This window comes from Oncorhynchus tshawytscha, linkage group LG22, assembly GCF_018296145.1.
Source record: "Oncorhynchus tshawytscha isolate Ot180627B linkage group LG22, Otsh_v2.0, whole genome shotgun sequence".
NCBI classification, from domain to species: domain Eukaryota; kingdom Metazoa; phylum Chordata; class Actinopteri; order Salmoniformes; family Salmonidae; genus Oncorhynchus; species Oncorhynchus tshawytscha.
In genome coordinates, this window is record NC_056450.1 from 21,781,425 (window position 1) to 21,808,400 (window position 26,976).

The 26,976-nt window shown below is 44.8% G+C and overlaps 1 protein-coding gene across 1 annotated transcript; it reads left to right on the forward strand.

Moving 5' to 3' along the window:
* LOC112222079 (leucine-rich repeat-containing protein 38) lies at positions 1-21,178 on the forward strand. Its single transcript, XM_024384672.2, has 3 exons — positions 1-749; positions 893-2,086; positions 18,665-21,178. The coding sequence occupies exons 2-3, from the start codon at positions 1,459-1,461 to the stop codon at positions 18,910-18,912; spliced, it is 876 nt and encodes a 291-aa protein (XP_024240440.1). The 5' UTR covers positions 1-749; positions 893-1,458; the 3' UTR covers positions 18,913-21,178.
* Positions 21,179-26,976: the final 5,798 nt, after the last annotated feature.

A 26,976-nucleotide genomic window follows, 5' to 3' on the forward strand; every position in this document is an offset into this window, starting at 1 on the left:
ATTTTTTTAAATTAATATTTAATTGTATTTATATTTTTCAGGGGGTGCTGCAGCACCCTCAGCACACCTGCTTCCCACAGTTATATCTGTGACATGCTATTCCCAACAAGCATGTTTGATGTATCAGGAAATGCTCTTGGTGGACATAGCATACATTCTGTTTCTGTAACTGCGGTCTGTGGACATGATGTCTGACTACTGTACTGTAGCATAGAGGTACATAGCATGTAAACAACAACAGCTGGCAAATTAGCTGCCGTTGGTAAGGTAACTGCCATTGGGAACACATTGCTTAGTTTAAGGTACAGTATTTCTGAAGACCACTTGGCTTTTGCCAAGATGTGTTAAAACTGTAGTGTATGTACTGTATGTTTTTCTAACTGTGAATGTATGGGACATGCATTAAAGCTACAGGAGTGGATTGTATGAGACAGCCATTCAGCTTGTTGCTCAGGAAAGGCACGAGACAAACGCATCACCCCGCTGTGGCAAGCTGTCATGTGAGGGCGTTCCTCAATCTGACACTTTTGGGATATTCGCCTGTGCTGCACAGGCAGCTTCACACCACGGTGTATGTTTAGAGCATGTTGTCATGGCAACAGAGCTGGGATGGCCGGATCGTGCAGCACAGTGAGACAGAGGACAGTTGAGGAGGAGACGTATGTGATGATGATTCCCAAGGATCACGGTCATCAGGATTATATTCCTCCTGGGATTCTGCTGGGAGCCATGTGACATCATCACAACATGTGAGTTATCTGATGTCATTTGGACACGAGTCACTGTCGGTAGCTCCCCAGCCCATACGGTTGGATATAAATACCCATGCTTTCAGTGAGTCTAGCCTTCCAATGCTTAGATCCTCACAGTATATTCTTCTTCTAACTCACAGACGGTGTCCCTCGTTAATTGTTCTGAAGAAGGAGTAATGAGACTCTGAGGGTCGACCCTCCTGCAAACTCACACCACCTTCTGGCTTACTCTATCGCCCTCCACCCCCCATCCCCCGCTTTCCCCACTCCCAACACACACCCTCCCCAGCGCACGTCTCTGGTTTGCTAGTTTCTATTTAACCCCCCTCCCTTACTCTCTCGCTCTCTCTCTCTCGCTCACTCCCTCTCTCTCACTCCTCCCCTTATTCCCTCAAAGCCAGCAGGCTGCTTTTCGATCCAGACCGCTTGCTACATGATCTCCTTGAAAACACCGTTGCGCATCTCTCTCGCCGCTCGATGGCTTAGCCTTTGTAGACTACTCAACAAGAGGAAGAGAGATGCCAGCGCCAGGACATTGACTCCTTTCTTTCTTCTGCTTCCCCCTCCCCTTCCTTAATCTCCCATCCCTTGATCTCTACCCCCTCCCCTGTGCCCTCTCCTGTCCTGTCCTGTACCTCCTTCCTCCCAACCTCCCTCTCCCCTACCTAAACCCCTGCTCTCCCTCTCACCTCGCACCCCCTTGACAATGTTACCATGCATTAACTGGCTTCAGCCTTTCCTTGCCTTGCTTTCCTCCACCTTGCTGACTCGGGGCCACAACTGTCCGTCCAGCTGCCTGTGTCCGGACCACCACACCGTGGACTGCCAGGGCCAAGGTCTCACCAGCCTCCCTAGCCCCATCCCCCTGGACGTCCGGCGCCTCCTTCTCTCCGACAACTGGATTCCCTGGATCCCCTCGGACTTCCTGGTTCTGTACAGCGACCTGGTCTACCTGGACCTGAGGAATAACTCCCTGTCGGTGCTGGAGCCCGGCACCCTCAGCACCTCATCTCGCCTAGTCTTCCTGGACCTGGGCAGCAACAACCTGACAGAGATCCAGTCAGGGACCTTTGTGGAGTCCCGGAGCCTGATCAAGCTGCGTCTGGGGAACAACCCCTACCTTAGCCTGGTGGAAGAGGATGCTTTCCTGGGGCTGACCTCGCTGCGGGAGCTGGAGCTGGAGAGGAACGGCCTGCAGGGGCTGGATGTGGGGGTGCTGGAGCCCCTAACCTCACTCCGGGTGGTGCGCCTGGAGGGCAACCCCTGGGTGTGCAACTGTCACTTTGCCAAACTTTTTGTGTGGCTCACGGAGAACTGCCACAAGCTTCCAATGGGTATGTAAGCTGCTTAACAGCACGTATTTGTTTTACCATCTTTGCCTGTGCTAGGACATAGAAAACCAATCTTTTGTCATAATCCAGCAGCCCACTCGTTTCTGATTCAAACCATTTATAAGCTATCAAACCTTAAGCCAATCAGTTATAGAATAATAATGTAAGACTGCACAGTACACTGAAATACAGATAGTGTAATGCATGTAACAGTGGTTAGTATTACATTAAATGTCTCTACTTGGCCCAATATCTATAAACATATCAAAATTAAATCAAAACAAATCAAAAATGTATTAGTCACATGTGCCGAATACAACAGGTCCACCTTACAGTGAAATGCAGTTTTAAAAAATACGGACAAGAATAAGAAATAAAAGGAACAAGTAATTAAAGAGCAGCAGTAAAGTAACAATAGCGAGACTATATACAGGGGGGTACCGATACAGAGTCAATGTGCAGGGGCACCGGTTAGTTGAGTTAATATGTAGGTAGAGTTATTTAAAGTGACTATGCAGAGATGATAACAACAGAGAGTAGCAGCGGTGTAAAAGGGGGATGGGGGGGAGCAATGCAAATAGTCTGGGTAGCCATTTGATTAGATGTTCAGGAGTCTTATGGCTTGGGGTAGAAGCTGTTTAGAAGCCTCTTGGACTTAGACTTGGTGCTCTGGTACCAGAGACAACAGCCACACTATGACTAGGGTGGCTGGAGTCTTTGACAATTGTTAGGGCCTTCCTCTGACACCGCCTGGTATAGAGGTCCTGGATGGCAGGAAGCTTGGCCCCAGTGATGTACTGGGCTGTTCGCACTACCCTCTGTCGTGCCAAGCGGTCAGAGGCCGAGCAGTTGCCATACCAGGCAATGGTGCTCGATGGTGCAGCTGTAGAACCTTTTGAGGATCTGAGGACCCATGACAAATCTTTTCAGTCTCCTGAGGGGAATAGGCTTTGTCGTGCCCTCTTCACGACTGTCTTGGTGTGTTTGTACCATGTTAGTATGTTGGTGATGTGGACACCAAGGAACTTAAAGCCCTCAACCTGCTCCACTACAGCCCCGTCGATGAGAATGGAGGCGTACTCAGTCCTCTTTTTCCTGTAGTCCACAATCATCTCCTTTATGGTTACTACTCTTTGTTTTCAATTGTCTATCATTTAAACAGCTATTGGCTATCAACCTCATCTTTATTTATTTCAAGTGCAGCTTGTTGCTCATACTACTGATAATTCTGTATAGATATGGACAAGTCAATGTTGTTATGAATAAGATCACTCTGAGACATCTTGGTAAGCATGAGAAAAGCAGAAAGATAATTGTGGTAGACTAGTGGGGAGTCCCAGATTCAAGATACCAGATTGTGTCTGAATAATTAATTAACCATATGCCTCATTAGAGTCTGTTCTCAGATTGTGTGTGTGTTTGCATGTGTGTGTTTGTGTGCGTGTGTTTACGTGTGGGGGTGTGTTTCTGCGCACAAGTTCTAAAATCACAACAAGAAGACTGTTTATTGTTTACATCCTCAAACACTGTCCGACAAAATATACAGGGAGTAGATCACGAGTAAGATCTTCAAGATCAAAAAGATATGAGGCCAGGGTATCACATTCAATAGGATCTGAATCACTTGATAGATCATAATATACCTGCATTGTTCATTTAATGACGGACAAAAAGCATTTCTGATACACTCGATGTACTGTTACAGTATGGACAGTGAGGCTATTAATGTCTATTCATGTTTACATAATTCTTCCTTGTTTGCAGTGTTGACAGGTCATTGCACGCATTGTATAATGCTCACTGTCATTCTCCAGAGCTACTGTAACACGTCACATTGTATGCAGGTGCACAGTGCTGAGATCTGACCTGAGCAGACATTCTATGCGTGGAAGTCCAACTGCATGCTAGCAGATACCCATAGACTTCCAGTCATTGATCATATAGGATAGTTAGCATTGGCTCGCGAAACTACCTCTAACTTCCTTCATACTGGATACATACACATCAAAATGGTAGTTCATCTGACTCTGGGGAAAATTGACAAATTCCCAAAGTATCCCTTTAACTGCTTCCCAAGAGAGCTTGGCTAGTGCTACTAAATACATGTTCTTACAAGTTTATTAAGGTCTGTCCAAATGACACACATCAATATGATTTCCGCTGGAATTAGGGCCATATGTGTGTCCCAAATGGCAACCCATTCCCTTCATAGTTCACTACTTTTGACCAGGGCCCATAAGGCTCTTGTCAAAAGTAGTGCAGTATATAGGGAATAGGGTGCCATGTGGGAGGCAACCTATGTTATTACAGTACGCTAATCAAAGCAACAGGATGTTCTATGGATCATAATAATTATCAAATTGGCACATCAACAATCTTCACCGTGGCTTTATTTTCAATAGCTGTGACCTGGACTCGTGGCAGAACACAATGTTATACTAACAACATTCTGTGTGGCGCATTAGCGCCTAGCCTTCGGTGAGCCCAGACACATACAGTACACACACCGACACTATGGTGCTTTCTAAGTGCTCTTCTGTCCTCCTGAAACCCAGAAATGTATTTTTGTCCTCTCTAGTGGACATCAGTTCTTGGTCTGTGTCTCTGAGGCCATACAAGCCACTGTATTAAATCCTGTTGTCCCTTTGAGAGGACATTCTGGACTTTTCAATGATATCACGTGTAGGGGTGTGACCTTGACAACTTTATCTTCCTGGTTCTTTAAAAGATGGCTGCCGTTAAAATTAGCACATTTTATGGACATGTGAAAAGTGTGTGTAATTATTAATTATAGTTTTTGTGAGTTTGATATTCAAATGTTTTCTAGTAAGTGAGTATTTCAGCAATAGTTAAGTGAGTTGGTCAGGACTTTGTCATATTTTTTTCACATTAAATAAGAGCTAAATAAGAGCTTATCAAGAAATGTCCTCTGTAGTGGACACCCAGATGCCACAACTATGTTTTTCACCTACAGTACTGTACCCATTGACTGTCATGTTAATTTGTGTATATTTACATCCTAATGACCACTACGGAGGACAATTTTGCACTTACAATAAAAATAACAATATTTGTTCCCACATTTTTTGGGGTTACATGTATTTTTCACCCCAAACACTTACGTTATAGAAAAAATATTGAAATCCCAAACACATTTTTTTCAGGTCTCAGGAGGCTATAGGCCTTAGCAACTTTAGGCTCCTTGCTAAGTAGGGCTCACCCTAGAAAACCTCTCCTGTATGTTACTCTAAAGGACATGTGGATGTACAGTATATTTTACATATAGTCAGACTTAATCTTTCCCATTGCATTGGGGACAAACTAGTTGCAAGCCATGATAATCTTGTCATCATTCAGACAAGGCAGCAGACTAGAAACATGGATCGGAGTGTATATTCATTAATAAGAAATTAAGATTTGATGGATTAAACAAGTCCTTTACTCCCTTATTACTACATTCCTGACCCTCTGAGGCTTAATCACAATCAATACTTCTTAATTACTGAGTGTGAACTAGAACTGTGAACAAACTGGGGGCTGGAGGGCGCAGGATAATGGATCACTTGTTGTCCTGGACGCTTCCACAGAACCATTCAATCAAGCGCAGTCACTTTGTGGAATAAGTCAAAAAGTACATTTGCTCTTGGACACTGTAATTTCACTGACTCAAACAGTAACATCTTTCTTTGACCCACTTTTCTATCTAGCATCAGGGACATTGCTCTGTCAGTTCCTGATTGAGATTATATTGATCTGTATAGCATCTGAGAACATAAATAGACATTTACAAACTATTGAGCTTTACTCATTGAGTTTGTGAGTGCTGGTTTCACATACACATTGTAGCCTGCTCTCAGGTACTGTATCATCAAGATGCAACAAAGCTCAGTAATGGGGTCAATCTGCGATTGGGACAGCTTTAAAAATAAAAAAAAGATATATACTCATTGATTCTTGAGGAATATAACCACTTTGTTGTTGTTTGAACTGAAGATTGCCCCTTTAAAACACAGTAGCTGAGGATATTTCACAATGGTGCCTTTAGGTGAGTGTGTGTGAATGATTCAAAGCGGTAACCTGTATAATCATACCATAGAGTGCTGTTCTCTAGTGCTGTTGAGTCAAGGATGAACAATCAGCATGCATGTTTTACTACACTTCATTTGATACTGACGACAGCTTACCATTGACACTGATATTGTCTAGACCAGGGATGGGCAACTGTAGGCCCGCGGATCACCCCCCCCAAATAAAAAATTATATTAACAACAACCTGGGACTCAACTTACTGTTGAGAGTTAGAATAGTAGAATACACAAGGTGCAATTTAGAAATTTGGTTGTGCATCAGCAGTTTTTCTCTTGTTATGTGAGTCACTGACAGTCACTCAATTAGCCCATGTCAGCTAAAAGGTTTTGATTGTTGAGTTAGTCTAGCCAGCTATCTAAACTTGTAGTTATCATGGTCAAATTACCGACTGGGTGGCCCCCATTGATTTTTTTAGTCACCCTCAATCAGATATCATATTCTAAATTGCTAACATTTCTCTCCACCCTATAGCAAAATGAGTCGAATTTGCTGTAAAACTGCAAATTCTTCTCTCTGCTCCATGGCAAAATGAGTAGAATTGCATGAAATTAGTTATAAAATTGAAAAATATTCTCTCTGTCCTATGGTAAAATGTGTAGAATTGCAACATTTTCTCCACGCCCATGGCAAAACGTCTAAAATTGCAGGAAATTAACTCTAATACATATTTTTTATTTATTTCCACTGTCAAGAGGAGGGCCGTTAAAATGTTTGGTTGCAAGGTGGGGGGGCTCCCCAACCAAATTTCACTTAGGTCCCCAAAAGTCTACGGCCAGCTCAGACTGCATGTGTGGGTATGGATGAGGGTATGCAGACCCATGAGTCACTGTGGCCCATCATAGTTAGTTCTGATTTTTTTGTGGAGCCCAGCCCCATCGAAGTTGCACATCCCTGGTCTAGACTAATGTTCCCTCACAGTAAAAGATACTCCATTGCTCTAAGAGTGACACACACACAAATGTATACATAAACAAACACACACAAAAGTACATGCACCCATGGATGCAGACAAGCACGCATGTCCATATGCAGGTAAGTGTCACGTCCTGACCTTAGTTCCTTTTTTATGTCTCTGTTTTAGTTCAAATCAAATCAAATCACATTTTATTTGTCACATACACATGGTTATCAGATGTTAATGCGAGTGTAGCGAAATGCTTGTGCTTCTAGTTCCGACAATGCAGTAATAACCAACAAGTAATCTAACTAACAATTCCAAAACTACTGTCTTATACACAGTGTAAGGGGATAAAGAATATGTACATAAGGATATATGAATGAGTGATGGTACAGAGCAGCATAGGCAAGAAACAGTAGCTGATATCGAGTACAGTATATACATATGAGATGAGTATGTAAACAAAGTGGCATAGTTAAAGTGGCTAGTGATACATGTATTACATAAGGATGCAGTCGATGATATAGAGTACAGTATATACGTATGCATATGAGATGAATAATGTAGGGTAAGTAACATTATATAAGGTAGCATTGTTTATATATTTACATCATTTCCCATCAATTCCCATTATTAAAGTGGCTGGAGTTGAGTCAGTTTCATTGTCAGTGTGTTGGCAGCAGCCACTCAATGTTAGTGGAGGCTGTTTAACAGTCTGATGGCCTTGAGATAGAAGCTGTTTTTCAGTCTCTCGGTCCCAGCTTTGATGCACCTGTACTGACCTCGCCTTCTGGATGATAGCGGGGTGAACAGGCAGTGGCTCGGGTGGTTGATGTCCTTGATGATCTTTATGGCCTTCCTGTAACATCGGGTGGTGTAGGTGTCCTGGAGGGCAGGTAGTTTGTCCCCGGTGATGCGTTGTGCAGGCCTCACTACCCTCTGGAGAGCCTTACGGTTGAGGGCGGAGCAGTTGCCGTACCAGGCGGTGATACAGCCCGCCAGGATGCTCTCGATTGTGCATCTGTAGAAGTTTGTGACTGCTTTTGGTGACAAGCCGAATTTCTTCAGCCTCCTGAGGTTGAAGAGGCGCTGCTGCGCCTTCTTCACGATGCTGTCTGTGTGAGTGGACCAATTCAGTTTGTCTGTGATGTGTATGCCGAGGAACTTAAAACTTGCTACCCTCTCCACTACTGTTCCATCGATGTGGATAGGGGGGTGTTCCCTCTGCTGTTTTCTGAAGTCCACAATCATCTCCTTAGTTTTGTTGACGTTGAGTGTGAGGTTATTTTCCTGACACCACACTCCGAGGGCCCTCACCTCCTCCCTGTAGGCCGTCTCGTCGTTGTTGGTAATCAAGCCTACCACTGTTGTGTCGTCCGCAAACTTGATGATTGAGTTGGAGGCGTGCGTGGCCACGCAGTCGTGGGTGAACAGGGAGTACAGGAGAGGGATCAGAACGCACCCTTGTGGGGCCCCAGTGTTGAGGATCAGCGGGGAGGAGATGTTGTTGCCTACGATGAACAGCATTCTCACATAGGTATTCAGTGTGACCTCACCACCTGGCAGTGTGGTTGGGGGTGGCCCGTCAGGAAGTCCAGTACCCAGTTGCACAGGGCGGGGTTACCTTAGCTTTCTTGGGAACAGGAACAATGGTGGCCCTCTTGAAGCATGTGGGAACAGCAGACTGGTATAGGGATTGATTGAATATGTCCGTAAACACACCGGCCAGCTGGTCTGCGCATGCTCTGAGGGCGCGGCTGGGGATGCCGTCTGGGCCTGCAGCCTTGCGAGGGTTAACACGTTTAAATGTCTTACTCACCTCGGCTGCAGTGAAGGAGAGACCGCATGTTTTCATTGCAGGCCCTGTCAGTGGCACTGTATTGTCCTCAAAGCGGGCAAAAAAGTTATTTAGTCTGCCTGGGAGCAAGACATCCTGGTCCGTGACTGGGCTGGATTTCTTCCTGTAGTCCGTGATTGACTGTAGACCCTGCCACATGCCTCTTGTGTCTGAGCCGTTGAATTGAGATTCTACTTTGTCTCTGTACTGATGCTTAGCTTGTTTGATAGCCTTGCGGAGGGAATAGCTGCACTGTTTGTATTCAGTCATGTTACCAGACACCTTGCCCTGATTAAAAGCAGTGGTTCGCGCTTTCAGTTTCACACGAATGCTGCCATCAATCCACGGTTTCTGGTTAGGGAATGTTTTAATCGTTGCTATGGGAACGACATCTTCAACGCACGTTCTAATGAACTCGCACACCGAATCAGCGTATTCGTCAATGTTGTTATCTGACGCAATACGAAACATCTCCCAGTCCACGTGATGGAAGCAGTCTTGGAGTGTGGAGTCAGCTTGGTTGGACCAGCGTTGGACAGACCTCAGCGTGGGAGCCTCTTGTTTTAGTTTCTGTCTGTAGGCAGGGATCAACAAAATGTCTTGGTCAGCTTTTCCGAAAGGGGGGCGGGGCAGGGCCTTATATGCATCGCGGAAGTTAGAGTAACAATGATCCAAGGTCTTTCCACCCCTGGTTGCGCAATCGATATGCTGATAAAATTTAGGGAGTCTTGTTTTCAGATTAGCCTTGTTAAAATCCCCAGCTACAATGAATGCAGCCTCCGGATAAATCGTTTCCAGTTTGCAGAGAGTTAAATAAAGTTCGTTCAGAGCCATCGATGTGTCTGCTTGGGGGGGATATATACGGCTGTGATTATAATCGAAGAGAATTCTCTTGGTAGATAATGCGGTCTACATTTGGTCAGGGCGTGAGTTGGGGTGGGCATTCAAGGTTTTTGTTCTAGGTTTTGTATTTCTGCTTTTGGCGTGGTATAGTTCCCAATCAGAGGCAGCTGTCAATCGTTGTCTCTGATTGAGAACCATACTTAGGTAGCCTTTGTGTATTCACCTGACAGAACTGTTTCGTTTCTTCCTTTCACTTTGTTATTTTGTCTCGTGTGTTCAGTCGAATAAATAATTAACATGGACACTTACAACGCTGCATATTGGTCCGATCCTTCTTACTCCTCCTCAGATAATGAAGAGGTTCGTTACAGAACTACCCACCACAACCGGACTAAGCAGCGTGGTAACCAGGAGCAGAGGGTTCTGGACTCCTGGAAATGGGAGGAGATTTTGGACGGTAAGGGACCCTGGGCACAGGCTGGGGAATATCGCCGCCCCAGGCAGGAGCTGGAGGCAGCTAAAGCAGAGCGGCGGCATTATGAGGAGTTAGCACAGCAGCGCAACAGGGACGAGAGGCAGCCCCAAAAATGTCTTGGGGGAAGGCACACGGGGAGTGTGGCTAAGTCAGGTAGGAGACCTGAGCCAACTCCCCGTGCTTACCGTGGCGCAGGCATAGCCCGGTGCACTACATCGCAGCTCCTCGTATCGGCCGGGCCAGAGTGGGCATCGAGCCAGGAGCAATGAAGCCGGCTCAGCGCATCTGGTCTCCAGCGCGTCTCCTCGGCCCGGGCTATATGGCACCAGCCCTACGCACTGTGTCCCCAGTTCGCCAGCACAGCCCAGTGCGGTCTGTTCCACCCCGCCGCACTTGCCGGGCTACGGGGAGTATCCAGCCAGGACAGGTTGTGCAGGCTCGGTACTCGAGACCTCCAGTGCGCCTCCACGGTCCAGTCGATCCGGTGCCCCCTCTCTCCGTCTCCTCCCTCCAGGTGCTCCCGCCTGTCCAGTGCTTCCAGAGTCTCCCTCCTGTCCAGCTCTTCCAGAGCCTCCCTCCTGTCCGGAGCTGCCAGAGCCTCCCTCCTGTCCAGAGCTGCCAGAGCCGCCCGTCAGTCAGGAGCTGCCAGAGCCGCCCGTCAGTCAGGAGCTGCCAGAGCCGCCCGTTAGTCAGGAGCTTCCAGAGCCGCCCGTCAGTCAGGAGCTGCCAGAGCCGCCCGTTAGTCAGGAGCTGCCAGAGCCGCCCGTCAGTCAGGAGCTGCCAGAGCCGCCCGTTAGTCAGGAGCTGCCAGAGCCACCCGTCAGCCAGGAGCTGCCAGAACCGCCCGTCAGTCAGGAGCTGCCAGAGCCGCCCGTCAGTCAGGAGCTGCCAGAGCTGCCCGTCAGTCAGGAGCTGCCAGAGCCGCCCGTCAGTCAGGAGCTGCCAGAGCCGCCCGTTAGACAGGAGTTGCCAGAGCCGCCCGTCAACCAGGAGCTGCCAGAGCCGCCCGTCAGTCAGGCGCTGCCGGAGTCGCACTTCACGCGGCGCTACCGACAGATGCCCACCCAGACCCTCCCCTATGGGGTTAGGTTTTGTGACCGGAGTCCAAGCCTTTGGGGGGGGTACTGTCACGTCCTGACCTTAGTTCCTTTTTTATGTCTCTGTTTTAGTTTGGTCAGGGCGTGAGTTGGGGTGGGCATTCAAGGTTTTTGTTCTAGGTTTTGTATTTCTGCTTTTGGCCTGGTATGGTTCCCAATTGGAGGCAGCTATCAATCGTTGTCTCTGATTGAGAACCATACTTAGGTAGCCTGTGTTCCCACTATTATTTGTGGGTAGTTGTTTTCTGTTTTGTTATTCACCTGACAGGACTGTTTTGTTTCTTGCTTTCACTGTGTTATTTTGTTTTGTGTGTTCAGTCGAATAAATAATTAACATGGACACTTACCACGCTGCGTATTGGTCCGATCCTTCCTACTCCTCCTCAGACGACGAAGAGATTCATTACAGTAAGCACTAGCACGCACAGGCACAAACTAAAATATAATTCCAACTATATAGCAGCATGGCACCCTGGGTCTCGACCCCGCCCTGTGCAACTGGGTACTGGACTTCCTGACGGGCCGCCCCCAGGTGGTGAGGGTAGGCAACAACATTTCCACCCCGCTGATCCTCAACACTGGGCCCCCACAAGGGTGCGTTCTGAGCCCTCTCCTGTACTCCCTGTTCACCCACGACTGCGTGGCCACGCACGCCTCCAACTCAATCATCAAGTTTGCGGACGACACAACAGTGGTAGGCTTGATTACCAACAACGACGAGACGGCCTACAGGGAGGAGGTGAGGGCCCTCGGAGTGTGGTGTCAGGAAAATAACCTCACACTCAACGTCAACAAAACTAAGGAGATGATTGTGGACTTCAGGAAACAGCAGAGGGAACACCCCCCTATCCACATTGATGGAACAGTAGTGGAGAGGGTAGTAAGTTTTAAGTTCCTCGGCGTACACATCACAGACAAACTGAATTGGTCCACCCACACAGACATCATCGTGAAGAAGGCGCAGCAGCGCCTCTTCAACCTCAGGAGGCTGAAGAAATTCAGCTTGTCACCAAAAGCACTCACAAACTTCTACAGATGCACAATCGAGAGCATCCTGTCGGGCTGTATCACTGCCTGGTACCGCAACTGCTCCGCCCACAACTGTAAGGCTCTCCAGAGGGTAGTGAGGTCTGCACAACGCATCACCGGGGGCAAACTACCTGCCCTCCAGGACACCTACACCACCCGATGTCACAGGAAGGCCATAAAGATCATCAAGGACAACAACCACCCGAGCCACTGCCTGTTCACCCCGCTATCATCCAGAAGGCAAGGTCAATACAGGTGCATCAAAGCTGGGACCGAGAGACAGAAAAACAGCTTCTATCTCAAGGCCATCAGACAGTTAAACAGCCACCACTAACATTGAGTAGCTGCTGCCAACACACTGACTCAACTCCAGCCACTTTAATAATGGGAATTGATGGGAAATGATGTAAAATATATCACTAGCCACTTTAAACAATGCTACCTAATATAATGTTTACATACCTACATTATTCATCTCATATGTATATGTATATACTGTACTCTATATCATCTACTGCATCTTTATGTAATACACGTATCACTAGCCACTTTAACTATGCCACTTTGTTTACATACTCATCTCATATGTACTGCACTCAATACCATCTACTGTGTCTTGCCTATGCCGCTCTGTACCATCACTCACTCATATATCTTTATGTACATATTCTTTATCCCCTTACACTTGTGTCTATAAGGTAGTAGTTTTGGAATTGTTAGCTAGATTACTTGTTGGTTATTACTGCATTGTCGGAACTAGAAGCACAAGCATTTCACTACACTCGCATTAACATCTGCTAACCATGTGTATGTGACAAATAAAATTTGATTTGATTTGATTTGAATACACCATGATGACAAAATGAAAACAGGTTTTAAGACATTTTTACAAATGTACTAAAAATCAAAAACAGAAATACCTTATTTATATAAGTATTCAGACCCTTTCTATGAGACTCAAAATTGAGTTCAGGTGCATCCTGTTTCCATTGATCATCCTTGAGTTGTGTCTACAAGTTGATTGGAGTCCACCTGTGGTAAATTCAATTGATTGGACATGATTTGGAAAGGCACACACCTGTCTATATAAGGTACCACAGTTGACAGCTCATGTCAGAGCAAAATCCAAGCCATGAGGTCAAAAGGATTTGTTCGTAGAGCTCCGAGACAGGATTGTGTTGAGGCACAGATGTGGAGAAGGGTACCATAAAATGTCTGCAGCATTGAAGGTCTCCAAGATCACAGTGGCCTCTATCATTCTTAAATGGAAGAAGTTTTGAACCACCAAGACTCTTCCTAGAGCTGGCTGCCCAGCCAAACTGAGCAATTGGGGGAGAAGGGCCTTGGTCAGTGAGGTGACCAATAACCTGTTGGTCACTCTGACAGAGCTCTAGAGTTCCTCTGTGGAGCTGAGAGAACCTTCCAGAAGGACAACCATCTCTGCAGCATTCCACCAATCAGGCCTTCATGGCAGAGTGGCCAGACGGAAGCCACTCCTCAGTAAAAGGTACATGACAGCCCGCTTGGAGTTTGCCAAAAGGCACCTAAAGACACTCAGACCATGAGAAACAAGAATCTCTGGTCTGATGAAACCAAGATTGACCTCTTTGGCCTGAATGTCAAGCATCATGTCTGGAGGAAACCTGGCCCCACAATGAGGCATGGTCATGCTTTGGGGACACCATCATGCTTTGGGGATGTTTTTCAGCTGCAGGGACTGGGAGACTAGTCAGGATTGAGGCAAAGATGAACAGTGCCAAGTGTAGAGAGCAGTGCCAAGTGTAGAGAGATCCTTGAAGAAAACCTGCTCCAAAGCACCTCAGACAGGGGCGAAGGTTCACCTTCCAACAGGACAACGTCCCTAAGCACACAGCCAAAACAACGCAGGAGTGGCGTAAGGACAAGTTTCTGAATGTCCTTGAGAGGCCCAGCCAGAGCCTGGACTTGAACCCAATCGAACAGCTCTGGAGAGACCTGAAAATAGCTGTGCAGCAACGCTCCCCATCCAAGCTGACAGATCTTGAGAGGATCTGCAGAGAAGAATGGGAGAAACTCCCCAAATACAGATGTGCCAAGTTTGTAGCGTCATACTTGGGCGGCAGGGTAGCCTAGTGGTTAGAGCAGTGGGCTAGTAACCGCAAAGGCTGCAAGTTCAAATCCCTGAGCTGGCAAGGTACAAATCTGTCGTTCTGCCCCTGAACAGGCAGTTAACCCACTGTTCCTAGGCTGTCATTGAAAATAAGAATTTGTTCTTAACTGACTTGCCTAGTTAAATAAAGGTACAAGCAGACTCGATGCTGTAATTGCTGCCAAAGGTGCTTCAACAAAGTGCTGCGTAAACATTCGGAATATTTATGCAAATTCGATTTTTCCGTTCGATTTTAGATTTTTTATCATTTTAATACATTTGATTTTTAATAATTTAATAAAAAAAACGTGTTTTTCTTTGTCATTATGAAGTATTGTGTGTAGATTGATCAGGGAAAAAACGATTTAATACATTTTAGAATAAGTTTTTAACGTAACAAAATGTGGAAAAAGTCAAGGGGTCTGAATACTTTCCGAAGGCACTGTATATAACACATCAATATAGGACACTATGCATACTCATGTCAAATATGATGCAGTGATTTTGTTGACGAAGTTAAGTCTATAGGCAGCATCAGACAATGTAGGCATACTCAACACTTCCCCACCCCCACATCCATCGCCATCACCACCAACACTGAAACCATGCGGACTCTGTCCATCTATTTACAATGTAGTATTCTGGTCCTCTCCACACGAGACACTATGGCTGTGGCGTGCAGAGCCAGGAATAGATCCAGAGACAGAGACAGAGAGAGAGACTACTGTATATATGCATAATATGACATTTGAAATGCCTTCATTGTTTTGGAACTTTTGTAAGTGTAATGTTTACTGTTAATTTTTTATTTATTTCACCTTTGTTTATTATCTATTTCACTTGCTTTTGGCAACGTAAACATATGTTTCCAATGCCAATAAAGCCCTTAAATTGAATTGAATTGAGAACAGAAGAGCCAGTGTCTGGGCTGAGTTTTGCTTGTTGTGCTGCGCGGTGAGGAGGAGAGGAGAACCACGTGACTGGAATTTCACAGAGCGATGAGGTCACTGAGTCCCTCCGCATGTGGAAAACCCCTTCTGGTCTAACTGTGACTCACCACACATATACACTTACACACACACATATATACACATGCACACACACCCACACACTTGATAATGATGTCTACTGACTGCTGGCCACTGCAGCTACAGACACAGGCAGGATAAAAATGGAAGCGCCCCAAACTGCTTTTTATTAGAACATGACTGAGGTACACCATATGTGCTTTTCGATTACGTAATGTTTTATTCAAATACTTCTTTCAAAAACAGTGAATACTGATTGAAAATATAACAAATATTTAACACTTCGTATTAGTGGAATAGATTGGATTAGGTCACAAGAGAACCAGAGCCTCATTGATGCCCCTTGTCATTATAAATCAAATAATTCACAGTATAATCTATCTATATATAATTTGGTGCTGTTACATTATTGTTGTTATTATGCTGTTATTGTGTATTACTGTATCTTATTACGATATTATCAAATCACCAGAGCGGAAATATCAGTCTCGTCCTTGTTCTGCACACTTCTGTTATTCTCATGCAGAAAGAAATCACGTGACTGTATATTTTCATCCTCTCAAATTAGGGTAGGCTACTATAATACTCATACTTTATGCTCTGCTTATGCATTCTTACACGTCATATAGCAACTGAACACAAAACTATAACAAAACCTTTTGAACCCTAACTTATAAGTGAAGAGTTTATTTCCAAAACGCTATATCCACTAATCTTTCACATTTGTGTGTTTTCGTCAGAAATGATTGCTTATGGGTACCTTCATCTGTGTTTAAAATATTCTTGTTCTCAGATGTCATTATTCATAGATTTTAGGTGTATGAAAATTGTTTTTGTCACGTTCTGACCTTTATTTCCCTTGTTTTGTATTTATTTAGTATGGTCAGGGCGTGAGTTGGGTGGGCAGTCTATGTTTGTTTTTCTATAATTTGGGTATTTCTATGTTTCGGCCTAGTATGGTTCTCAATCAGAGGCAGGTGTCATTAGTTGTCTCTGATTGAGAATCATACTTAGGTAGCCTGGGTTTCACTGTGTGTTTGTGGGTGATTGTTCCTGTCTCTGTCTTTGCACCAGATAGGACTGTTTAGGGTTTCACACGTTCCATGTTTATTGTTTTGTAGTGTTCATGTGTACATTTACATATTAAAAGAACCATGGACACTTACCACGCCGCATATTGGTCTTCTGATCCGTTTCGCCTCTCCTCTTCGGAAGAAGAGGAGGAAATCCTTGACAGTTTTGTTTTTGTGTTTTTCAAAACGCTAGCTATGTATCCATTGTTTAGCAGTATATCCATTGTTTAGCTGCATCCTGTATATTTGACTATGATATGTGGTATTCTCACCTAGCTATTTTAAGATGAATGCACTTACTGAAAGAAGCTCTGGATAACAGTATCTGCTAAATGACTAAAATGTCAAATGTAAATATTTTACATACAGATCTGTTTTAACATGTTTTAAATGTTGAAATGTAGTTATTTCTTACATTTGGCTGTGTAAAACCTAGCAGGACTACTTATAGCATTTAGCAAAAGAAATACATTATTATTTGTCTCTCTGAAATGAAACCATCAAGTGATACATTTTAAACAAATACATGTCTGTCGTTGAACAACCCCAGTACATAATTAGATAGTGAAGTAAACACACCAATGTCTTTCAGAATTTATTTAAACAATAAAAGCTAATTTACCAACATTTCTGAAAATGGATATGTAGCATTTTGTAATTAAACTCTTCAAGTGTTGTGATGTTTTTTTCTCCAAAACAGACAAGATCACAATGGACAAAGCATTTAATCTGAGTAGTGTTCTTCTGAAGCACTAATGCATCTGTCTCTGTTGTATTAATACCCAGGGGTTGTTCCCCTTTAAATCTGTCATCTGGTGTCTGCTAGTAACTCACTGGTTGGAGCAGAGATTACTCTCCTTCTTCTGTGAAAACCAAAGCAGATAGGTCTAATCGCAAAGTCCAAATTTCACAAATTAATGTTTGCCTCGGAGGGGTGAAAAATGCAAAATTGGAGGGATCCATGGTCAAATCATATCAATAAATTATGTAATAGGGGTGATGTGTGTGTCTGTGACAAGTGTTCAGCGAAGCCTCGTAGATCACACCAATCTACGACACCAGGAATATAGCTTGGCACTAAACACATGTATTTATATGACTGTTAAAAGCATTGTGTTGTCTCCAAATCGCCTAGCTATAACAGAGATGTGTTAAGACCACACACTTCTCTAGATGCATTAGGCCATTCAGCTCTGTGTGTGTTACTGTACATGTAGGTCAGAGTTTCCCAAACTCGGTCCTCGGGACCCCAGGGGGTGCATGTTTTGGTTTTTGCACCAACACTATACAGCTGATTCAAATTACCAAAGCTTGACGATTATTTGATTATTTGAGTCAGCTGTGTAGTGCTCGGGCAAAAAATAAAACGTGTACCCTTTGGAGTCAACAGGACCAAGTTTGGGGAACCCTGGTGTAGGTGTTGATGTATGGTAATGCAGTCACTTGATACTGCCAAGAGACAAGCTTTTCATAATCGTTATATTTTTTAAGTGGGAAAACTAAACACAAATGATCAAATGGGTGGGTTTTTTAGACTTGATGTGACTCAATGTGTGGGAAATGGTGAGACACATGAACAGGCACAGTAGCTACTACTGTAGGCGTACTGGGCTATAGCTAATATATCAAACAACTCTGAGGCAAAACAATGGCACCCAACTGTTCCCTCAGTGTCCTCACTTACTGTAAATTGTTACAGTAAGATGATATCACAGACGAGACATTCTTAGTGGATTCCAACCACAGTGCCATTCCAAACTGTATGGTCAACATGCTTTTCAGCAGTTGAAAGTGACATTGAGTGACACAGTACTGTGAGCAGGCAGGACAGCTGATCCCCTGTGTATTTATTCAGTCATCTGAGGAGAGGTCAGCTCCACCATGCATTAGATCTGAAAGGACTGGATAGAAGAATGAAGCTGTTACCTTCACTGCTGCCTGTTAAGCTGTTACCATACTTATACATTTCTAATCATTTTAGATATACACTGTGTGTAGGCTGGGGTTGATTTGAGATTGGTCCATAGAGTGACTGTGTTCAAGACTGATGACATCATATCCTGTTCTCTCTCTCTCTTTCTCAGGTATGGAGGGGTTGCAGTGTTCCCTCCCCATGGATGGGAGTCTTATGTCCCTGAGCCTGCTCTCTGAGGCCAGTTTCCGGGAGTGCCGGGGCTACCTCTCTCTTACGGACATCCTCATAGTCATCTTCTCGGGCATCTCAGTCTCTGTGGTGGCCATTATAGCCAGCTTCTTCCTGGCCTCCATGGTCCACTGCTTTCAGCGACTGGGCAAAGCTGGTCAGGCGGAAGAGGAGGAGGGCAACGACTGAAGTGAAGAAAAAGCATGATCTGGGACCAGATTCAGTATCACTGCAGACATAGCAGACCCGACTAGATGCCTCGTAAGAGTGCCAGGAAGAAGGGCAGGACAATGGGAGAGCAAGGCATGGACAACGAGGAGGGAGTATATGGCCTAGGAATTGTGCAAGAAATCTCTTACCATGTGAATTTCTGTGCGCTGCATTGGTGGCAGTCAGCAGCACACCAGGAGGGGTTAAACCATGTCAGGAAAGATTGTGTTAAGTAACCTTGAATGATACACGTTTTCTTATCACTGAAGTACGAAATGTGCTACACTCTTAGAAAAAAGGGTTGGAAAAGGGTTCTTCGGCTGTCCCCATAGGATAACCCTTTTTGGTTCCAGGTAGAACCCTTTTGGGTTCCATGTAAAATCCTCTGTGGAAAGAGTTTTTACATGGAACCCAAAAGAGTTCTACCTGGAACCAAAAAGGATTCTTCAAAGGTTTCTTCTATGAGGATAGCTGAAGAACCCTTTCAGGTTTCTAAGAGTGTATGTTTCATTGATTGAACACAGCCTTACTACAGATGTAGGATTTTCATTTGACCTACACTATATTGTCACAGCAAAATTATCCTGCAGCTACAGGATTTGAACATTTAGTCCATAATGTTGCTTGATCGGTGGTTAGGCTATTAGCTGGCCAAAAGTAGGCTACATGAAAAGTGGAATACAGTTAATATAACTGTGTGTTACTCTGGGTTTTCAGTGAATTTACGTATATATCAAAGCTCATCTGCATTTCCTGCGGTGCAGGAAAAATCGTAGTAACAAAAGAGTGATCAAATTAAGATCATAAATCTGTACCTTACTTTGGAGAGATCATTCAGCATTCTCTTGAAATCGTAGTTGTACTATATTTGGCCTACAAACACCACCCTTTCAAAGAGGACTATTCCTCTGCTGACAGGGGGTTCTTTAAGATCTGGCTTGAGCTGGGAAGTAAAGGGACAGAGAGGAGGGACCGGCACACAGCAGTCTAATGCACACTTATGTCCATTGCATTGATTTGAGTAGCAACCTACGTAACCTTTGTTTACCAAAGAACAGTCCGAATGAGAAGATTCTATTGTTACAATATAGAACACAGAAATGGGATAGCATGAGCAATCAACATGGATGTTACATTAAACTTTGACACAAACTCAAAAAATGCAAAAAACGAGTAAATATGGAGGGCATTGTTACAATATCTTTTTTTGGAGCATAAATGTAGCCTGACCATGTTTGGTGTTACAACACCCAAAGGAGTAGGCAAGAGAGCAGAAACAGACTGGCACTCAGGCTAGCATAAATGTGTTATTGGCTAAAAAACAGTCACACGTTAGGTACAGTATACTATATAGAACAATATGCTAAAATATCCTGCCAATTATCACCCATAAATGTAATTATGGAAATCCTTATATTATACTTGTAAATGGACCAATGTATTTCCTTGTTTCAGGCATAATGTAACTTATTTTACATTTGACACTTATTTTACATATTAATGCAGATTTCTTTTTTTTTTTTTTTACAAATTAAGTATCTTTTTTGTATGGGGATTTCACATCCGATGTGAGCGAAGTCTCTAATTCCAAGCTAACAGGGCTAAGGTTCAAATCTGTTAATTTATTTCAATATCTTGATCATTCTTGGTGTTTGGGCCTTCCAGTCCTTTCCCATGTCGGCCTTTATTACGACTGGGTACTGGAGCCATCCTCAATAGACCAGCAGCTAGTAGCAGCCAGGTGAAATTGATGAATGAATGCTTTTGGTCAATGATGGCATGTGTATTTTTTTGGCTTCCTGAAACGACTGGGAGATCATAAATGAAAACCAGCATACTCATAGATGCTTCAAGACCTGAGTTTTGAGAGGTTGTCTGTCAAACTATATCTGTCTCTGGCACTTGTAACCTACCAATGAGATTTGAGATCCCAAAAACAGATTAAAGGGCTTTTTTTCTGATGCACCATAACAAACACATTAAAAATATTAACACGGGGTTACAAAGTGCAATGTTACAAAATGTAAGAGAGAAAATGAAGCAGTAAAATAAACACATTATGCTCTGGAACTTTGCTTTTACAACTTTTATTTCACATAACCTTTCTGTTTCTTTGAATGAGGATGTACAGTAAGTACACTGTCGACTGAGTGTTCAAATCATTACGAACATCTACTCTTTCCATGACATAGACTGACCAGGTGAATCCAGGTAAAAGCTATGATCCTTTATTGATTTCACCTTAATCCACTTCAATCAGTGTAGATGAAGGGAGGAGACGGGTTAAATGTCTTTTTTTAAGCCTTGAGACAATTGAGACATGATTTGTGTCTGTGTGCCATTCAGAAGGTGAATGGAAAAAACAAAAGATTGAAGTGCCTTTGAACAGGGTCTGGTAGTAGGTGCCAGGCGCACCAGTTTGAGTGTGTAAAGAATTGCTTGGTTTTTCACGCTCAACAGTTTCCCCGTGTGTATCAAAAATGGTCCACCACCAAAAGGACATCCAGCCAACTTGACACAACTGTGGAATGCTTTTGACACCTTGTAGAGTCCATCCCCCGACAAATGGAGGCTGTTCTGCGGTCAAAAGGGGGGTGCAACTCAATATTAGGAAGGTGTTCCTAATGTTTTGTACACTCAGGGTATGTAAAATATTTGTATTTTATTGATTTAACCCTTATATAACAAGGTGTGTAAATAGAGAACCAATTCTCATTTGCAATAACAACCCGGCTACTAAGTACACTTTGGAACCAACATTGTATACTAAACAAAATATAAACGTAAAGTATTGGTCCCATGTTTCATGAACTGAAATAAAAAATCCCAGAAACTGTCTATACACACAAAAAGCGTATTTCTCTCAAATGTTGTGAACAAATGTGTTTACATCCCTGTTAGTGAGCATTTCTCCTTTGCCAAGATAATCCATCCACCTGACAGGTGTGGCATATCAAGAAGCTGACTAAACAGCATGATGCATCAAGTGCAACTTGTGCTGGGGACAATAAAAGGCCACTCTAAAATGTGCAGTTTTGTCACACAACACAATGCCACAGAAGTCTCCAGTTTTGAGGGAGCATGCAATTGGCATCCTGACTGCAGGAATTTCCGTTTTAGAGAATTTGGCAGTACGTCCAACCGGCCTCACAACCGCAGACCACTTGTAACGACGCCAACCCAGGACCTCCACATACTTCACCTGCGGGATCGTCTGAGACCAGCCACCTGGACACCTGATGAAACTGTGGGTTTGCACAACCAAATCATTTCTACACAAACTGACAGAAACCCTTTCAGGGAAGCTCATCTGCTCGCTCATCGTCCTCAACCGGGGTCTTGACCTGACTGCAGTTTGGTGTCGTAACTGACTTCAGTGAGCAAATGCTTACGTTAGATGGCCACTGGGATGCTGGAGAAGTGTGCTTTTTGTGGATGAATCTCGGTTTCAACTGTACCGGGCAGACAGCGTGTATGACGTTGTGTGGGCGAGGGGTTTGCTGATGTAAACGTTGTGAACAGAGTGCCCCATGGTGGCGGTGGGGGTATGTTATAGGCAGGCATTTTATCAATGGCTATTGGAATGCACAGAGATACTGTGATGAGATCCTAACACCCATTGTTGTGCTATTCATCCGCCATAACCTCATGTTTCAGCATGATAATGCACAGCTTCTGAAAAGTGTCTCAGTTCTTCTTCCTGCATACTCACCAGATATGTCACTCATTGAGCATATTTGGGCTGTTTGTGATGCTCTGGATCATGTACTGTACAACAGCACGTTCCAGTTCCTGCCAATATCCAGCAACTCAGTAGAATCTTTGAAATTGTTGCATGTTGCATTTATATTTTTGTTCAGTGTATAATACAATTTATATTTTTCTCTGTTAAACAAAACAAGTAAAAACAATCAATGTATGAAAATTGTTGACACTTTTATTGCTTGAAATAGTGGCCCACAATTTTCCATTATTGCTTTAGTTCAGGCTCCTGGATTTACACAAACATCTCAATGAGAGGAGCTGCTGTCACTGTCCAACCAAAGGACCCATATGGGTGCCCTTTACGCTCAATGAAATCTGTTTCTTCGGTCCAATAATCACAGGTGCCATAATGCTAAAGCTGGCATCCACATCACATGCCATAGAACAGAGAGACAGAAGTTTGTGGTGTTTTTGAACATGAGCTGTTCAATTTCATTTTGAAGAGCTGCCAAGGATGTTTTAATTTCCATTCAGGATCAGGTCTTATTCCCATGTCATAACAGTACAGTAACAATTCTAGATTAACTGTACATAAAAGAGATTTAGTGATCATCACTTAATATAAATACAAACATTAACTATAGGCCTATCATTTTTTAGGTTTTGTTAAACCCAATAACACAATCGTGTATATTGTTCTGAAGTTAATGCTAGTAAAATTTCTCATTTTGTGGTATCTAACTCATAACATCACAAAAATAACATATATTAATCAGGTCTTATGCTCCAGCTTGATGTTACAGTATTATACACACGGAAATAGTGCATTGGGTGTCAGCGTGCTGTTAGAGAGTCTTTGCAAAGGTAGATGAACAACACTGTCTTGTGTGCTGTAAAACAACTGGACGGAGTACAGTTGTACCCTGTGGGCATGGACACAAACAAAACAAATGGATCAACAGTGGGGTGTGATGTCAGAACAGACCTCTGACCAACACGCCACTGATGAAGATGAGAGTGGAGGGAGTGTGAGCCTTCCTGCCAGTGCCATGCAGCTAGCTGAGTCACCATACAGAATGATAGATGTAGGATGAGAGAGGAGGGGGGAAAAACAGCAGAAAATTTGGATTTTCCCGCAACCTCTGAATTCCTGTTGTCACCATGGTAACATGGCTGGAAGCCAGTTCGAAAACGAAACAACCACTGAGGAAGAGCTTTCAAAATTGCTACGTCACTGCCCCCCCTGTAGCTTACACCGCAGCGTTAACTGCAGAGACAGTTAGAAGTAATGCTACATCTTTAGTGAGTTGAACAGTACAAATCATTTCTCTAAGCCCAATAAAACGGATTGAAGTGACTTGAGGTTCACGACACTGTAACAAAAGTCATGACAAGACTGCCATAGCACCAACAAGTGACAAACTACTTAGAACCAGTTTAAGTTTAAAATCCTGTGATAATGATAGTGATCCAGTACGGTGTTAATGATTGAAATCAGCGGATAGAACAAGAAGGAAGCACGATGCCAGAGCCCACACAACCTGCATGATCTTCTTTCCTATGCTATACAGTGTCAATATTTCTGATACACCTCTGTGTATACTCAATCCCATGTTAAAGTGTGATTAATGGAACAACAGGTTGCATACATTCAAGCCTGTTATGTGCTGAAAGGGAGCTGCTGCCTGCTGTAAGCTTTAGGCTTTTGTTGCACATTACTGTGGGTCACATCACATCACCAAGATACAGTGCGAAGCATGTACAAGATAAACAAATAATAATATAATGCAACCATATAAGGACAATATAGGAGGAAGGTAGAATCCTATTACACCAGCTCCGACGCTCGTTATATGTGACAGGGCTTGCAGACTATAACGGATTACAAAGGAAATCCCAGCCGTGAGGTGCCTTGTGATGCAGAACTCCCAAACGAACTAAATGCCTTTTATACTGAGTCTTGCATGAAAGCCTGTGTTGTTCCAGATGCCTGTGTGATCTTGCGCTCCCTGGCTGATGTGAGTAAAGCGTTTATAAACAGGTTAACACTCGCAAGGTCTCCGGGGCAGACGGAATACCAGGGCGCATTTTCAAAGCATGTGCGAACCAGCTGGAAAGTGTCTTTGCAGGCATTTTTATCCGATCCCAGACCAGCTGTGTTACCAACTTTGTTCAAGCAGACCACTATAGTCACAGTGCCCAAAAACAGCAAGGTAACCTGCCTAAATGACTATCAGCCCATAGCACTCACGCCTATAGCCATGAAATGCTTTGAAAGGCTGATTATGGCTCACATCATCATCCCAGACACCCCAGACACCCTGGAGATGGGGAGCTTTGGGGAGGGGGGATGGAGGTGGAGGTTTTTTGGGGCGGACTGTGGGGGGTCTTGGATAGTTGAGCGGCTTCAATGCAGGTGGATTGTGGTTTAAAATAAGGTTTTCAAAAATGCTGTTCATTGACCGCAGATCAGCATTCAACAGCATAGTCCTTTACAAGCTCATCACCTAGCTCTGGACCCTGGGACTGACCATCTCCCTCTGCAACTGGATCCTGGACTTTCTGGATTCCCTTGCGGGTCGCCCCCAGGTGATGAGGGTAGGCAACAACACATCTGCCACGCTAACTATCAACACTGAGACCCGTCAGGGGTGTGTGCTTAGTCCTCTCCTGTACTCTCTGTTCACCCAGGACTGCATGGCCGCGTACGACTCGAACACCATCGTCAAGTTTGCTGACGACACGACGTGGTAGGACTGATCACTGATGACAATGAGGCAGCCTATAGGGAGGAAGTCAGAGACCTGGCAGCGTGGCGCTAGGACAACAACCTCTCCCTCAACGTCAGCAAGACAAAGGAGCTAATCGTTGACTACAGGAAACAGAGGGACGAGCACCCCCCAATCCACATCGATGGGGCTGTAGTGGAGTAGGTCGAGTGCTTCAAGTTCCTCAGTGTCCTCATCACTAAGGACATGGTCTACACACACCCACAAAGACGGCACGACAGCGCCTTTTCCGCATCAGGAGGCTGAAAAGATTTGGCATGGGCCTTCAGATCCTCAAAATATTCTACAGCTGCACCACTGAGAGCATCTTGACTGGCTGCATGACTGCTTGGTCAACTACAAGGCACCCAATCACAGGGCGCTTCAGAGTGTCACGCCCTGACCATAGAGAGCCCTTGGCATTGGGTGTGAGTGTGACTAGGGGGTGTTCTAGTCCTGTATTTCTATGTTGGTGTGAGTATGGTTCCCAATTGGAGGCAGCTGATGATGGGAGCAAATAATGGGTGGATGCGAGACCCTTCCTTGGCGGGAGTCGCCAAGGAGTATAGGAGGACAGCGACGACGCCGGGGTCTGCGGTCACAGAAACCCCAAGATTCATTTTTGGCGGGGCACAAGGGGCTATCGGTTGAGCCGAGGAGAGAGCCAGAGACCATCGGGGAGTTGATGGAGCTGTTGGAGGAGGGAGATCGGAGAGAGATGTTGGTTAGGTGTATTCTGCAAGGCTTTCGCCCTGAAGAGCGTGTAATCAATCCAGCGCCACCTGTGCCGGCTCCACGCACCAGGCTTCCAGTGCGCCTCCCCAGCCCGGTAAGTCCTGTGGCGGCTCCCCTCACTCGCCCTGAAGAGCATGTCATCAGTCCGGCGCCACCTGTGCCGGCTACACGCATCAGGCCTCCAGTGCGCCTCCCCAGCCCGGTAAGTCCTGTGCCGGCTCCCCGCGCTCGTCCACTAGTGCGTGTGTACAGTCCGGAGTCTCCAGCAACAGTCTACAGCCCGGAACCTCCAGCGACAGTTCCCAGTCCGGAGCTTCCAGCGACAGTTCACAGTCCGGAGCTTCCAGCGACGGTTCACAGTCCGGAGCTTCCATCGACGGTCAACGGTCCGGAGCTTCCAGAGACGGTCAACGGTTCGGAGCCTTCAGCAACGGTCAACAGTCCGGAGCCTCCAGTGACGGTCCATGGCCTGGAGAGTTAGTGCAAAAAAGGGTCAATGCTGCTAGTTCGGGTAGCCATTTGATTAGCTATCTAGCAGTCTTGTTTAGCAGTCGTATGGCTGGAGGTAGAAGATGTTCAGGGTCCTTTTGGTTCCAGTCTTGGTACACTGGTACAGCTTGCCATGCGGTAGAAGAAAGAACAGTCTATGGCATGTGTGGCTAGAGTCTTTGTTAATTTTTTGGGGCCTTGTATAGAGGTCCTGGATGGCAAGCAGCTTGGTCCAGAGATGTACTGGGCAGTACTCAACACCCTCTGTGTCACGTACTCGAGGGTGGGTAATTTGCCATACCAAGCGGTGATGTAGCTAGTCAAAACACTCTTGATGGTGCAGCTG

What these genes read in the sequence shown, in the direction of transcription:
- LOC112222079 (XM_024384672.2), top strand. Translation starts at nt 1,459, where the DNA reads ATGTTACCATGCATTAACTGGCTTCAGCCTTTCCTTGCCTTGCTTTCC. An exon ending in CTGCCACAAGCTTCCAATGG is followed by an intron (nt 2,087 to 18,664) that starts GTATGTAAGCTG and finishes TCTCTTTCTCAG; the next exon opens with GTATGGAGGGGTTGCAGTGT.